The sequence below is a fragment of the Protomyctophum bolini genome (assembly GCF_963924005.1).
Source record: "Protomyctophum bolini genome assembly, chromosome: 8".
NCBI lineage: Eukaryota > Metazoa > Chordata > Actinopteri > Myctophiformes > Myctophidae > Protomyctophum > Protomyctophum bolini.
In genome coordinates this window covers 35108655-35124410 of record NC_137869.1, presented here as the reverse complement: position 1 = coordinate 35124410, position 15756 = coordinate 35108655, and the positions used below count along the sequence as shown (strand labels likewise).

Below are 15756 nucleotides of genomic sequence, written 5' to 3'. Positions count from 1 at the left end.
TATTTCTAGTAGGTGTGCGAAAGTTTTTCCTACAAATGTTACGGAGGTGAAAGAAGGCATTGATCTGCCTTTCATGTATCTGGTTGACATGGGAGAGGGTGAGGTCCAGGATGACACCAAGGTTGCAAACTTGGGTGGAGGGGGCGACAGTGGAGCCATCAATATTGAGGGAGAAGTGGAGCGGGTGAGGGAGTCTCTGGGCCGATTTCTGATATATTGCATTTGAGTTTTAGAAAGTTAGTTTGCATCATTGTTTTGATCATCGGCATAACAGTGGAAACTGTTCAACCCCAGAATAGTGACTCTAGGGGGATAAAACATAATGCATTTGAAGTGGCCAAAAAATAAAAAAGGGAATCCCTGAAGATCTCTAAAGACAAAGTGCTCCAACAACATTGCTGCACTGCAGTCAAAGATAAATGACCCTTCCACACAATCTATCTCATTAAGTGCCTGGAGAGGATTGGGACATTCACAGCTGTTTAAATATACTCTAACTAATAAACTGAGATACCAGGGTATTATCCTCTCCTTACAAAGAAAGATAAACAGGCTATAACTGGATGTTAAATGTCTCTAATAGAGCCACCTGAGCAAATAACTAACACACACTGACACAATGTTAGTCTTACACATTACACTTCTCAAAACGTACGCAATAAATCCTAAGCACACTTTTCATCTCAACTTTAAGCAACACGGTAAATTATCCTATGAAAATGAATCTTACTGAAACACAAGTCCTTGTGGGTGCTTGTGTAATAGGACAAGCACATCACCATGCAGGATTTGAACCAACAGTCACCACAACATGAGCCTACCTCTCTGTCCACATTTCAGACACAATTGTCTATAAACCAGATCATGGCCTGTCTGTAGTCACAGTAGTGTGAATCCCGTATTTCAGTAGCATAGGAATGACGTTTTATGGTTCCTAAATCACTTCCATTACACTGAGCCGAGCCTCAAAATGCCCATGATTTGACAACCAAATGGGATTACCCAGACATGTCTGTGCACGGCCTCTTTTAGATCTTCAGTTGGAGAAAAGAGATTCAGGGGTCAGGTCGACACAGCCGCGGACACTTATTCATTCTCTGAGCTCCCATTCCATCTTGTTAAATCTGTTCCAGTGGTTTGTCTCTGCATAGATCAGGTTCTGTTAACTGTGTTGGGTTTGGACCAGGTTTGAACGATCCCATTACACCATATTACCAGTGATGCATTGCAACTGCTTGGCCTTTGAACTGTAGCTGGGAAAACTGATATTCTATCTCAGAGCTGTGAAACGGTTTAATATTTGTAACTAGGTAAGCCCTTTATACTTCATCGTATGATGGATGGTGAAAATAGTCCATTTACAAGCTTGTAGATGGGTGTGTGTTTGTTTGTATTTTTTTATTTACATAAAAGGTATACTGCATAATTTTCATGCAAACTTCAAAACTTCAAAATAGTTTATTTGATGCGAGTTCAACCTGGACTTAAGGGCAATATTGTAAATACAAAGACTATCGCACCACTTCACCATGACTCTCATCATAGAAACCAGACCGAGCCAATGGGAGCTCACCTGACAGGACGCGAACGGAGCTGGTGGCCTTTATCGGTCGACCGTCCTTCAACCAGGTGATGGCAGGAAGTGGAATGCCCGAGGCCTCGCAGGTCAGAGCCACAGGGTTCCTCACCACAACGCTGACATTTTCAGGCACCTGCACCTGACCAATGATACTGGGTGGGACTGGACACAGGAGCGACACAAAGAACGGACATTACAGAGATGGACAGAAAACGAGACTCTTTCACTATACTGTAGCCTACATCAGTGTTTCACCAGTCCAGGTGTGCCTTATATGTATATATACACTTATACAACAAGTTCAGTACTTTGTGCGCACTCATTTCCCAATACAAATCTACAAACTAAAATAAATCGTCATGATGATATAAAAAAGTGGTTGAACATTTTATTTGGTATTAGTAAATACAAATAAATGAATAAATAAAAGTAATAACACGTGTTACCAAGGCTATTTTGCTTGCACTATGCAGATTTGATTACAGATATTAACTTGCACTTTGGTGTGTCTTTGGCAAAAAAACAGAACCATTGCTATTGATTGTCATGTGTGTACAGTACACACACACACGCAGACGCAGACGCACACGTACACACACAATTTATGATTGAGGAATATGACACTCTGACAGAATGATTTGACATAAGCAGTTAATTCCTACCATGAATGGTGACATCATGCTTGATGTCTGCCTGTCCCGCCACATTGACAGCGATACAGGTGTAGCGTCCCGTGTCCGACACCTTGGCGTCTTTGATCTGCAGCAGCCGGCCTTCGTTCAGCACCTTTGCCCCGTGCTGGCCCGTGATAGGCCGTCCGTCTTTCAGCCATGTGACCGCTGGACGTGGAACACCATCAGCCGCACATTGGAGCGTGACATCACCTCCTTTGGTCACGGTGACATCGTTGGCTGTGCCCTCACTGCGTCTGATGGAAGGGCGGACTGAAGTGAGAAAAGTGTGTGAGTGATGGACACGCTCCCCCAGGAGAAGTTACTCGCATAAACAGTAAAATCACCCGTCTTCATTTGACCACGTGAACCCTAGCATCCCTATTCTGAAGTGAACTAATATGTGTCTTTTGAGTGACCCAGAGGTGGTTGCTGTTGTGGTAATGAGACTAAGGACATACCATAGACCTGCAGACGGTACTCCTTGGAGGCGGTGCCTGCTGCGCTGGTGGCTGTGCAGGTGTAGGATGCTGCATCTGTCCTTTCAGCGCTGGAGATCTGCAGCTGACGGCCTCCTGACAAAACCCTGACGCGCGGATCTGACTTAAGATCTGCTCCTAAGGTACAAACACACATGATCAATTCAAATATTATGGTATGTATGCAGGGGCCAGGGGGAAATAAAGTGTTTCCGGTGTAATTTGTACACTAAGATACATGCACGCACGCACGCACGTACGCACGCACACACACACACACAAGTATTCTTACCATCCTTCCTCCAGGTAAGGCTGGGGGGTGGAATGCCACTGGACTCACACACCAGAGTGATCAGACTTCCCTCAATGACCGTGAGTGGAGAAACCTCCTCTGATCCACGGATACTAGGCAAGACTGTAATAATGACAGGAGACCAAAAGGGGGCACTGTTACCTTACTCAAGCCTCAGTGATGCATCTCAGTACAGAATAATTCATGTTCGGTACAGGTACAAGTAAAAAATTAAATACAATGGCCTATGAATTAGTATTTTGTTCCCTCTCTCTCTCCCTCCTATCTTCCTATCCACTGATCTCAGATGTGTCTGCTGCAGATCCGATGTAAACAGGGGACTCTCATCATCACTTCCACTTTCCAGCTCTATCAAATTCTCTCAAATCCCCTGCCGGATCAATAATTTACAATCTAATTCCTACAGTTTGTACTCAAAAATGTAAATGCAATGCGTTGTGAACTTGTAAATATGCTATTTTAGGTGAAAGACACGATAGTATCCAACATACAACAGGCTTAAGCTATTGTTGAGCATACCCCACACATTGAGGTTGTAGTTCTTTTCTGTCTTGCCGGCAATGTTGGTGGCTTCACACGTGTACCTGCCGGAGTCCTGCACCTGGGCACCGGTAATCTGACAAACATTCACAAACAAGTAATGTCAGAGATATAAAATACAGTAGAGTTCAATACAGTACAGTATATTCATGATCAGCCATACATCGTTTGAAATTAAACTTTTTCTTCAGTGTCGTGCCCACAGCTGTCCCGAATTCTAATTTCGATATTAAAATCACATTTTCCCAAAAGGACTCATTATGTGCCCGGGTTTATAGCAATTTTTCACCTACCTTTGAAAAATCTCAGAATAATTTGTCAAAAATGGTAGAAATGGCATCACAAAACATTGCAATGTGTTGTGAACTTGTAGATGAACTATTTTCGTTGAATGTTCCCTTCAGAAGATGCTATGTATAAGCTGTATATTATGTTACAAGGTGTAGTGAAACGGAAACGGTAAATTTGAAGTTTCAGCTTGAAACGCTGGCTCTGAAGTTTCTGAACCAATCAGAGCATCACATCCCGTCAGTTTTCTTATGGCAATAAAGCTCCATTGAATTTAATTGCAAGCATTTTGATGATTGCAGGTTTTCCACACCTTCGCCCTCTTTCTACAGTATGTATGATTTAATTTGTGTGTAAGTGCATATTTGACACAGTGCTGGCAGCTTGTGCCGCTGCCACCTCACTATTAAAATTATATATATCCCAAGACACATAAACCTAATACTTTCATTCATAATAATACATTTCTCTACTGTCCCAGGCCATATCTTTGTCCCTGGGACAACAGGATGTCCTAAAGCCATAACCCTAGTGACTGTGCTTATACCGTAATCAACATGACACAGTAAGCTAAGGACATAGATGTACTACACATAGATGCATATCATAGATAATATATTATCTAAAGTCAGCTATGTCATGAGGTGGATGCAGTACCAACACAGTAACCTGGCCTTACCTTGAGCAGACTCCCATCCTCCGACACAGTGAGCCCTGGCTTCCTGAAGAGGGGACGGCCATCTTTGCGCCACAACAGAGTGGGTGGAGGGATGGCGTCACTCTGGCAGCGCAGCTCCACTGAACGGCCCAGCATCACTGTGGCATTGGCCTCCTCCCCCATGATGTTGGGCGGCACTGTGGCACATTGAACAACATACATTATTGTAAACCAGTGGTTCCCAAACCTGCTGAGGAACATTGGTGAGACAATCTCACGTTATTATTGCAATAAATACAACTACCAGTATACAAAAAGTTATGAATATTTGGGTCATTTTTATATTTTAACCACTTTTTGACTTGCCCTGTGGTGTAAAACGCTATAAAACTGGTCAAAACAATCAAAAAAGAAAGAGCTTCCCCCAGAGAGTCATGTGAAATACATTATATCAAGAAAGATGTTTGATGGCCTTTTATTTCCAGAATCTCTGGCAGAAGGTGAGCCCAAAGACATGCCTTTACAGCCGTATACAATATGTACTGTAATCTCCTCATCTTACTCATTTAATATCAAAGTACATTGAGTCTTTAGATGTTCATTTGAAGTTATTTTAAAACTAAATTGTTCTTGGACAATAAAAGCACAGTTGGCCAGATTCTACATTTTTTCAGCCAGATCTGGTTCATTTCCAAAATGTTCCATTGAAACTTATCCTAACCCTACTCAAATGGCCCCAATCACTCTACAGTTGATTTAGATGTTTATTTTCCCTTTAACTACTGTATCTAACTAGTGCCATGGCAACTAATGTTAAGTATTGCAGACCGATGCCAAAACAACTAGATTTCCCATCATGCATTTGGCACTGAAGTGTGGTGGGACCCAGACGTTGACCTCAGTGCTTCATAAACCATTAGATGACTGATTCAGACAAATGTCCACAGGTCTCCACCCTTCGTGTGACCGTCTCTGTTATGAATGTAAAACTATCCTCTTAAGAATTAGCTGTAATTTAGTGTTAGGATGGTAATTTCATCTCAATCTGATTTCAATCAAAGACTTCACATTCTACTTAAGGTCATGGCCTTTTTACTCCCAAATCTGGCTTGGCCTTAACAAATGACTGCCAACCAATTTCCTGTGCATTATGTTTGCTGGACAGATGGAGTGCATGTCACAGGGGAAGGCCCGGCCTCATCCAAATGTTTGTTCAGACACAGGAAGCTGAATGGTAGCAATTACTACAACAAATCTGTCTTTATTTATTTGGACAGGAAGAAGAAATACATGAAACGTGTTTGTATTTCACAAAACCTTGTTCAGTCAAGCACGGTCACACAAATCTATAAGTGTGCGCACACACACACACACACACACACACACACACACACACACACACACACACACACACACACACACACACACACACACACACACACACACACACACACACAATCTCCGATATCCCCCAGCTAATTATCCACTTACTTCTCACCAGAGCAAATGCAGTAAAACTGATTGAGATTAGACTTGCTTATACTTGTCTAACTACTAAGTGGCTGTCAAGGTCAGCTCCGTGAGCAAAACTGACAAGGTTTATTGAAACACTAAACTCCATCAAACCACACTTCCTCTCCATATGCTCTCTAGTCAAAGGATCTTTCAACAATCATTCAGGTTCAAGTGTGAGTACAAAGTATATATACAGCCTTCATTTGCTGTGCTGATGGTCACTCCACAGTCAACCAGAACCATAAGTCACATACATAGGCCTACCACCTTTGTGAAAACAACAGAGTAGCCTACTTCAAACTGTCTGCTAAAGCAACTATGTCCACCACCTCTCCCTCTCTATGTCCACCACCTCTCCCTCTCTCATGACAACTATGTCCACCACCTCTCCCTCTCTCATGACAACTATGTCCACCACCTCTCCCTCTCTCATGACAACTATGTCCACCACCTCTCCCTCTCTCATGTCTCAACTATGTCCACCACCTCTCCCTCTCTCATGCAAGTAATTGACAATTAAGTCACAGCACCAACCTTGATGAGGCAGTATTGCTTTGTTTCTTCCCAACAGCAGAGATATAGATATATTAGAGATATATTATTTTGGGAATAATAATACATTCTCACAGTGAAGGATATGAGAGAGAGAGCATATCATGCTTTTTGCAATTTCTTTGCAGCGCTAGCGCCTCCTATATTCAGCTATTAGTGTACATTATCGTCTTAAAGGACCTATAACATAAGATTCAACTTTTTCAATTTCTTTTGTATTTTTGGGACTCCCATAAATTTTTTCTATCCCCACAAATAACCAATTGTGAACAATTAATGGAAATTGCTCTCAGGAACTGATTTTGTCCTCATCGTGATGTCATCAATGTCACCCTGCTTTGTATAATTCCTCCTCTTCTTCAGTCTTCAGTTCCAAATTTGCATTTCCACTTTGTTTACAATGTCCACCATTGTTGATTTTCCAAGCTGGCATGGAATGGAAACAAGCCTGGCTTTATCTAGCATCCGTATAGAGCGTCGCAGTCCCGCCCCCTTTCATCACGACGCCAGGCCCAGGAAATAATTCCCAATGCATTTTTCCCCATAGACATTTTTAAAAGTATTTATTTAAAGACCTTTTACGCGTCGTACGAAGCCAACTCGAGTCGTGACAAATCATGACAACAAACACAATATTTTGGACCAAACAAATAATTACAAAGAAGAAAACAAAAAAAGTGTTGTACGATCGTCTCACCATACACCCGTAGGTCATATTCTCTCTGTTGTTCCCCTCCAGCATTGACGGCCACACAGGTGTACCTGCCTGTATCACTGACCTGGGACCTGCTCAGAGACAGAACCCTACCACCAGACAATACCTACACAGAGAAGCAAACAGATCAGAAAACATACTGCACACACACACACAGAAATATAATGGATACAATCACACGTGCACATGGGCATGCACACAGATAGTGAATGAATGCATGAATGAATTAATACATTTAGATGTAGTGGTCATGGGAATGAAATATACTTGTGAAACAACCACACTGTATTGTATTGAATGTTTAATGTTCTGAGAAAAAACATAAATTCAAAAACACTGATTCCTCCATGGACACAATGGTAAACATGGGTACCTGAATGCCATCTGAGACACTGGTTACAGGGCTGCCATCTTTGAGCCAGGTGAGGCTGGGCAGGGGAACACCAGAGGCTTCACATTCCAGCTTAACAGGCTCGTTCACAACCACTGTGACCATGCCTCCTCGGCTGGAGATGACGGGAGGTACTACAACACCACAAGCAAGAGACAATATTCATGAATACATGCTGTATGGCACTGTATGGCAACCACCACACACAATCACCAAATTTACACAAACACACTGATACCCACTGGTGGTAGAAGTACTCACATTATTCCGTTTAATTAGGTATTCCACAGGATTAAAAATAATAATAACTTTTTTAAAGTATCAAAAGTATTCTTTTTATGGGTTTATAAATCGCTTGGTAACATACAGTATAAAAATCACACCCGTGTGAAGTGAGGGGCGCTAATATATTAAAGTCTAACTCATGTTTATTAGGTGATGGTAATGGTAATGGTTATGTAAAACAAACATTAAACGCCATTAACAATAAAGAGACAATATGACGTAAATGTCACATTATGACGTAAATTTTATCAAATATTATCAATCATAATTTATTAGTTGATATATCATTTGTAATCTAAATCTGCAAAGTAAACTAGCAAGTAAAGCTGTCACATAATCGTAGTGGAGTTGGTCTGTTCATGCAAGCCTGGATACAAAGTTCATGCCAGTTATTGCAGGAAGAATTACTATTCCATTTATGAGTTGATAATTATTTATTTCTTGTACCAACGCAGCAGTCGCGCGCACGCACGCACGCGCACACGCGCGCACGCACACACGCACACACACACACACACACACACACACACACACACACACACACACACACACACACACACACACACACACACACACACACACACACACACACACACACACACACTCTACATGTATTGGAAGATTAGTCAATGTAAGTTTAGCCTCCTGGAGATTCTCAAAGTGTGGTAATTTTGGACACGGAGAGCCTGTGGAGTTTTATTCTGAATGATTCATATGGATTCATATGGATTTCCATGTGTTTAAATTATAGTACACTGAATAATGTGCTCTATACATTGCTGTCCAAGGAAAATGGGTATATACGTTTGGCAGCCCTATAAAGCCATTGGCATGCTCTGAAAGCAAAGTTACTAAGTACACTCATCTGGATGGGCACGGCCCCAGAACATTTCTGCCTCTGCTCCAACTCACACTCACATCTGAACCAACACATTGAACCGGTGGGCACAATGTGTTATATTGTCTGATTCACATATTAATATTTGACACAGATATATAGCAATCTAGAAGATTGTCTTACCGTACACCTGCAGACTGTGGGACACCTCAGCAACCCCAGCCACATTGACCGCCACACAGCGGTATATTCCAGTATCTGACAGTTGGGCACGCTCAATCTCCAGCACCTGGCCACGCTTCAACATGGTCATCCCAGCGGCACTGGTCAGGGGGCGGCCATCTTTATACCATGTAATGGCTAAGCAAATATAAATGACATGGGGAAATTAAGATGAAGAAATCAATCAGTTTTAAATTTGAGAATGGGTCATGAAGCAGGGGTATTCACATATGATCCTTAAAGACTGGTCTGTCTGATGAAGTGACTTAACCATACATTAGCTTAAATGCAACACGTGTCAAGAAAGAACCCGCTGACCTACAGCTTAGAGACATGAACTCATACTACGACACTGGCAGGTATTTAAAATTAGGAAAGGCAGGTGGGAGACTATGGTCTCTACTCAGCAATTCCGTCGCTACCTGCGCAATACACACTGCGAGTAGGGCAACACGCTGATGGGGGCAACAAAATGTGCCAAAAAGTTCCAAGCTGACCCTCATAATAACAATTTTCTCCGTGGATCAGTTAGCTGATCTGCATGAGGAAACACAGTGCTCTCTTTGGGAGAGGGGGCAGCACAAATATCCTACGAGTAGGGCAACCAAATGGTCAGCGACCTCGGAGTGAGTGAGTGTGGGGTTGTGTACAGTAAGCAGGTAAAGTAGTTGAGTCTTACCAGGCAATGGGCTGCCTGTGGCCTTGCACTGTAGCTGGGTGGAAAAGCCAGACAGGATGGTCTGATTGAAGATTTCTCCAGAGTAGGGGATACTAGGAGGCTCTAAGGAAGCACACAGAATAAATGACAGAAATTACAGAGATGTCACCATCTATTATACCCTGAGTTATATACTAAGTAACAGAGCAAGCAGGTAACAGAAAAGGAGAAGGAAAAAAATAGAAAAGAAAAAAGATACTTTCTCTTTTTTGGATCGGGAGACAGAGGAAATAAGAGATTAGATAAGGATCATAGTATATTTTGTGCATTCATATGTTACCATGGACACCGAGGCGTATGTATATCTACAGTATATGTTACCATGGACACCGAGGCGTATGTGTATCTATCTTAGAGTATATATGAATAGAGAAGGCACCCAGAGGAAACACTGAGGCGAAATGGACATAGTGGCCGAATGAAGGTATTGCAGTTGGCCCCAAACACATGAACGCGCTGGTCCGTTGACTATCATTGTGCACGTTCACGACAGACGCACGCTCGTGCACGTTCGTGCACGTTCAACGGCAGTGCGTTCATGTGTTTGGGGCCACTCACTATTGCAATCCATCCCAGAATGCACTCTGTTCCTACCCGGAAGGAGGAGTGAAATCGCCTCATGCGCTTTTGAGCAACTTAATGCAAGTGGATGGAAGGAGAACTCGGATGTCATCTCTATTCATATATACTCTAAGGTATCTATATGGACACCGAGGCGTATGTGCGTATGTGTATCTACAGTATATGTTACCATGGACACTGAGGCGTATGTGTATCTACAGTATATGTTACCATGGACACTGAGGCGTATGTGTATCTATATGTTACCGTGGACACTGAGGCGTATGTGTATCTATATGTTACCATGGACACTGAGGCGTATGCAGTGTTGGGGAAGTTACTTTGAAAGCGTAGCTTGTAAAGCTACAAGTAGCTCGCCATGGCAGTAGCTTGATCAAGCTACATAGCTACCCCTGGAGAAATGTAGCTTGTAAAGCTACAGCTACATAGGAAAAGTAGCTCAGCTACTTTTAAATTTTCAGTTAAATTGAGAATGTACATGCGGGAGACCCCTGCTCCCCTCTGGGAGACCCCTGCTCCCCTCTGGGAGACCCCTCCCACCCTGCTCCCCTCTGGGAGACCCCTCCTCCCCCTGCTCCCCTCTGGGAGACCCCTTCTCCCACCCTGCTCCCCTCTGGGAGACCCCTCCTCCCCCTGCTCCCCTCTGGGAGACCCCTCCTCCCACCCTGCTCCCCTCTGGGAGACCCCTCCCACCCTGCTCCCCTCTGGGAGACCCCTCCCACCCTGCTCCCCTCTGGGAGACCCCTCCTCACCCTGCTCTCCTCTGGGAGACCCCTCCTCCCCCTCTGGGAGACCCCTCCCACCCTGCTCCCCTCTGGGAGACCCCTCCTCACCCTGCTCTCCTCTGGGAGACCCCTCCTCTGGGACTCTGGGAGACCCCTCCTCCCCCTGCTCCCCTCTGGGAGACCCCTTCTCCCACCCTGCTCCCCTCTGGGAGACCCCTCCTCCCCCTGCTCCCCTCTGGGAGACCCCTCCTCCCACCCTGCTCCCCTCTGGGAGACCCCTCCCACCCTGCTCCCCTCTGGGAGACCCCTCCCACCCTGCTCCCCTCTGGGAGACCCCTCCTCACCCTGCTCTCCTCTGGGAGACCCCTCCTCCCCTCTGGGAGACCCAAAATTGTAGCTTGTAACTTGAGTAGCTAAGCTACAAAAAATGACCCAAAAAGTAGCTGAGCTACTTGACGAGGTACACAAATATGAATGTAGCTAAAATACCACAAGCTACAGCAAAATGTAGCTAAGCTACGTAGCTCAGCTACATGTAGCTTAATACTCCCCAACACTGGGCGTATGTGTATCTATATGTTACCATGGACACTGAGGCGTATGTGTATCTATATGTTACCATGGACACCGAGGCGTATGTGTATCTATATGTTACCATGGACACCGAGGCGTATGTGTATCTATATGTTACCATGGACACTGAGGCGTATGTGTATCTATATGTTACCATGGACACCGAGGCGTATGTGTATCTATATGTTACCATGGACACTGAGGCGTATGTGTATCTATATGTTACCATGGACACCGAGGCGTATGTGTATCTATATGTTACCATGGACACCGAGGCGTATGTGTATCTATATGTTACCATGGACACTGAGGCGTATGTGTATCTATACGTTACCATGGACACTGAGGCGTATGTGTATCTATATGTTACCATGGACACTGAGGCGTATGTGTATCTATATGTTACCATGGACACTGAGGCGTATGTGTATCTATATGTTACCATGGACACTGAGGCGTATGTGTATCTATATGTTACCATGGACACTGAGGCGTATGTGTATCTATATGTTACCATGGACACTGAGGCGTATGTGTATCTATATGTTACCATGGACACTGAGGCGTATGTGTATCTATATGTTACCATGGACACTGAGGCGTATGTGCTGTTGAGCCTCTCCAGCTGCGTTGGTGGCCACACAGGTGTACCTCCCAGAATCCTCCAATCGTGACTGCGTGACTTGCAGTGTTCTGCCTGAAAGCTCCAGCTGTTAAAAGCACACATACAGTGCGTGCTTAAAATAGATAGATACAGTATGCTGAAGATTGTAACAGCATTATTCAAGACTGTTTCTGTGAGTTGTCCTGTACAATGTTTTCATGTGGATGATGACATTGTCTCTGTCACAGAGAAGAAACAAAGCCTGTGCAAGCATAACATGCTCTTGAATAGGATTACGGCGACTACAATGCCCTGCGTGAGGCCAACATGCTCACAAATTCCTGTGGCCGATGTCTCTATCCAGCTCTGTCCTCAATCCTGAACCTGAAGTAGAACACTGTCAGCCATTTTGACAATCGTCAAAAGTTATGTTTTCTACTCCAGTTTCCTACTCAAGCTCCAAGCAAGGAAGCTTTGAGAAAGAAAGGAAGTGGTCACGTGACTGGGCTGCACCATGACACTTTCATGGATGCTTTCATGGGAGCCAAACTACCCGGAAGTTTGGCAGTTTTGGCACTGGAGTCAATGAGAGCTCAGTGAATAATGAAACATTATTCATGAATGACTGAGACCTTTTGTAAAGTAATCACTTCTGGAAAATAACAGAAGACATGTAACAACATTATTGTCTGCTGTGTTGCTTTTCGATGTGTACACTGTGTAATCTTTATAGAGGTATGGTATTTAAAGAGAGCACAAAGTACCTTTCTGAAAGTACCAAGTATCGCGAGACCTCGGAGCCAGAAACGATACCTGCTGCTGTTTAGTTAAATTATGTGCACTCTGTGCACATTGAAAAGTAAGTGATTAGAAAACAACCTGTGATATGTCTTCATTTATATTCCTGAACCGATTATATGACAAAGGTCTCAATTGTAAAAAATAATGTTTGTTATGAGCTGGTCCAGCCGGCTCCATTCACTGCCATGTATTCATTGAACTTCCGGTGTGAGTTTGGCTCCCATGAAAGTGTCCATGAAAGTGTCATGGCGCAGCCCAGTCACGTGACCACTTCTTTTCCTTCTCAAAGCTTCCTTGGCTCCAAGGGTGAGGATTAGGATGCATCTCTGAGGAGCTATGATTGAGGAAAGAATTGTGTGTCCTTCCAGGAAAACTTTCCAAGATGAACAGCATGACATTAAAAACTCTTCCACAGTAGCAGGGCAAATGTAATTCTTTGTTACCTCTCTCCTCGCCTTGTTTCTGCTATGCATCCTCAATGTGAGGGGTTAAGACGCAAAGACAGGGTAACTCATGGAAACGCAGATTTAATTTAGAGACCTGGCTGGGACACAACCATCAAATATGTCTGAAATGTGAAATCTGAATCTTAATAGCAAAGGTTTGAGACCTTTGCCATAAAGATATAGCAGATGCAGACTCTGACATTTGACTTCTATTTCGAATTAGTAAATGAATCATTCCACCAGCCAACCTTAAGGTGCTCCTGCGCTGTGTCAACAGGTCGTCCATCTTTGAGCCAGGTGATGCTGGGAGGGGGGATGCCACTGGGCACACACTGCAGGCTGATGGACTTGTGGAGAACCACAGAACGCTCAGCAGGCCCTGTGCTCCGAATGGTTGGGGGGACTGGATAGGTGGAGAACACAGACTACTGTAACATCGGCAGCAACTTTTGCTTTGCATTAGAAACACACGCACGCGCGCGCGCGCACGCACGCACGCACGCACGCGCGTTTATACACACATATATAAACGTTTCTTTTACCATGGACAACCACATTGAAGTCCCTCTCATGCTCTCCAGCCTCGTTGGAGGCTACACACTGGAAACGGGTTGTGTCCGACGTGTGAGCGCGGGATATGATGAGCCGACGACCACCAGCCGCCACTCGCAACCCCTCGCCCTGTCTGACTGGCTTCCCATCCTTAAACCACCTGGAATGGAAGTGTTTTACAGTAAACATACATTATAATCCTCAGCGTTCTTAGTTTTTTGGCACTTTATTCCCGAAAGACCAATACCTGTTTAATGAGTTACTGAACACTGAGAATGTTACTATGTATATTATACAGTTAGTACAGACCATGTGTGAGTGTGTGTGTGTGTGTGTGTGTGTGTGTGTGTGTGTGTGTGTGTGTGTGTGTGTGTGTGCGTGCGTGCGTGCGTGCGTGCGTGCGTGCGTGCGTGCGTGCGTGCGTGCGTGCGTGCGTGCGTGCGTGCGTGCGTGCGTGCGTGTGTGTGTTTGACAGAGGTCTTACGTGATGACAGGGGCAGGTGTTCCTCTCGCGTGACACTCCAGTTCCAGAGGGTTGTTGATGATCACAGTGCTCTCTGAGACTTCATCTCCTCCATCAACAAAGGGAGGCACTAGGAGACCACAACATTAAAGCTTGTCATCTGCTTTTACGGTGACATGTACATGGACATTAAAAAATATATACTTTTTAAACGAGGGGATGAACTACGATTACTATTCAACTACAATAAAAATATTCTGGATAAAGTTTGGAAACATAGAGGTGCTTGTTTAAGTTCTTTCTCCACACTGTACATTTCTCAGTGCTAATTGGAGACACATTTGTTACAAATGGTTACAAATCATTGGTTGCAAACCATTTTTACACACTCAGGATGTGTGGGTTAGTGCAGTCATTTATTGCTAAATCAATATCCCTACTCTGATGTGGTTCACATATGTTTTCTTTTGTGAAATATTGACATTTTGGCAGTGAGAAGTATGCTGTGGAGTTGAATAAAATGTAGATGTCATGATTTCTGTCACACTATAGCGTGCACCATGAATGAATGTGTGAATACAGCATATCAACATGCTTTTTGAAGCTACAGTGCGATGCCAGGTGTCTCCTTCCCGTGGGTTACTATAAACATGCTGTAGATTGTTACAGCATTAGCTCATGCTCTGTGGGGGGAAATCCATCGGGGGCTCCGATCCTGACGACAACGATTGGGAGTTTTCGTGGATGTAAAAATTATCTGCTGTATAACAGAGAAAAAATAATGTTTTGAGAACCTCTGTCATAATGCTTTTGTAATGCATTGTAATTGCATTGGATTTATATTTATGCTAAGTATTTATTATTCACAGGCTTATCGATTGTGATAAATGAGTACTCCTTTGATAAATGTACTTAAAATGCAATATGTAAAAGGCTCATTCAGTACATAGTCTGGATTTTCGGTGGCTAGGTGACCACCGAACTACAACATGACGTCACAAGCCGCGGTGAAGAGCAAACCACCGCCACCGCTCCAGCCCTTCTTGCCTTCTCTCTGTTTTTACTCACCACCGCTCAACGTTATTTCAGCTCCGGTGGAGCTCACCACCGGAGCGGTGGTCACCTCACCACCGAAAATCCAGACTATGAATAGGCCTTTAGTTGTTGTGTCCGAGTGGTTAAGGCGATGGACTAGAAATCCATTGGGGTCTCCCCGCGCAAGTTTGAAACCTGCCGACAATGAGGA

The 15756-nt window shown here is 44.0% G+C and overlaps 1 protein-coding gene across 2 annotated transcripts in view; it reads right to left on the bottom strand.

Annotated features, from left to right (window-relative positions):
• Positions 1-15756, bottom strand: part of hmcn1 (hemicentin 1) — a 221896-nt gene that overhangs the window by 48963 nt on the left and 157177 nt on the right. For both annotated transcript variants that reach the window (XM_080769794.1, XM_080769795.1), the window contains exons 33-46: positions 14532-14640; positions 14038-14207; positions 13744-13898; positions 12231-12354; positions 9726-9827; positions 9008-9184; positions 7684-7835; positions 7293-7416; positions 4550-4725; positions 3562-3658; positions 3022-3144; positions 2712-2867; positions 2242-2523; positions 1574-1741 (exon numbers count right to left, since the gene is read on the bottom strand). In XM_080769794.1, the coding sequence (XP_080625920.1) occupies positions 1574-1741; positions 2242-2523; positions 2712-2867; positions 3022-3144; positions 3562-3658; positions 4550-4725; positions 7293-7416; positions 7684-7835; positions 9008-9184; positions 9726-9827; positions 12231-12354; positions 13744-13898; positions 14038-14207; positions 14532-14640 (2115 nt within the window). The remainder of the gene's footprint in view (positions 1-1573; positions 1742-2241; positions 2524-2711; positions 2868-3021; positions 3145-3561; positions 3659-4549; positions 4726-7292; positions 7417-7683; positions 7836-9007; positions 9185-9725; positions 9828-12230; positions 12355-13743; positions 13899-14037; positions 14208-14531; positions 14641-15756) is intronic.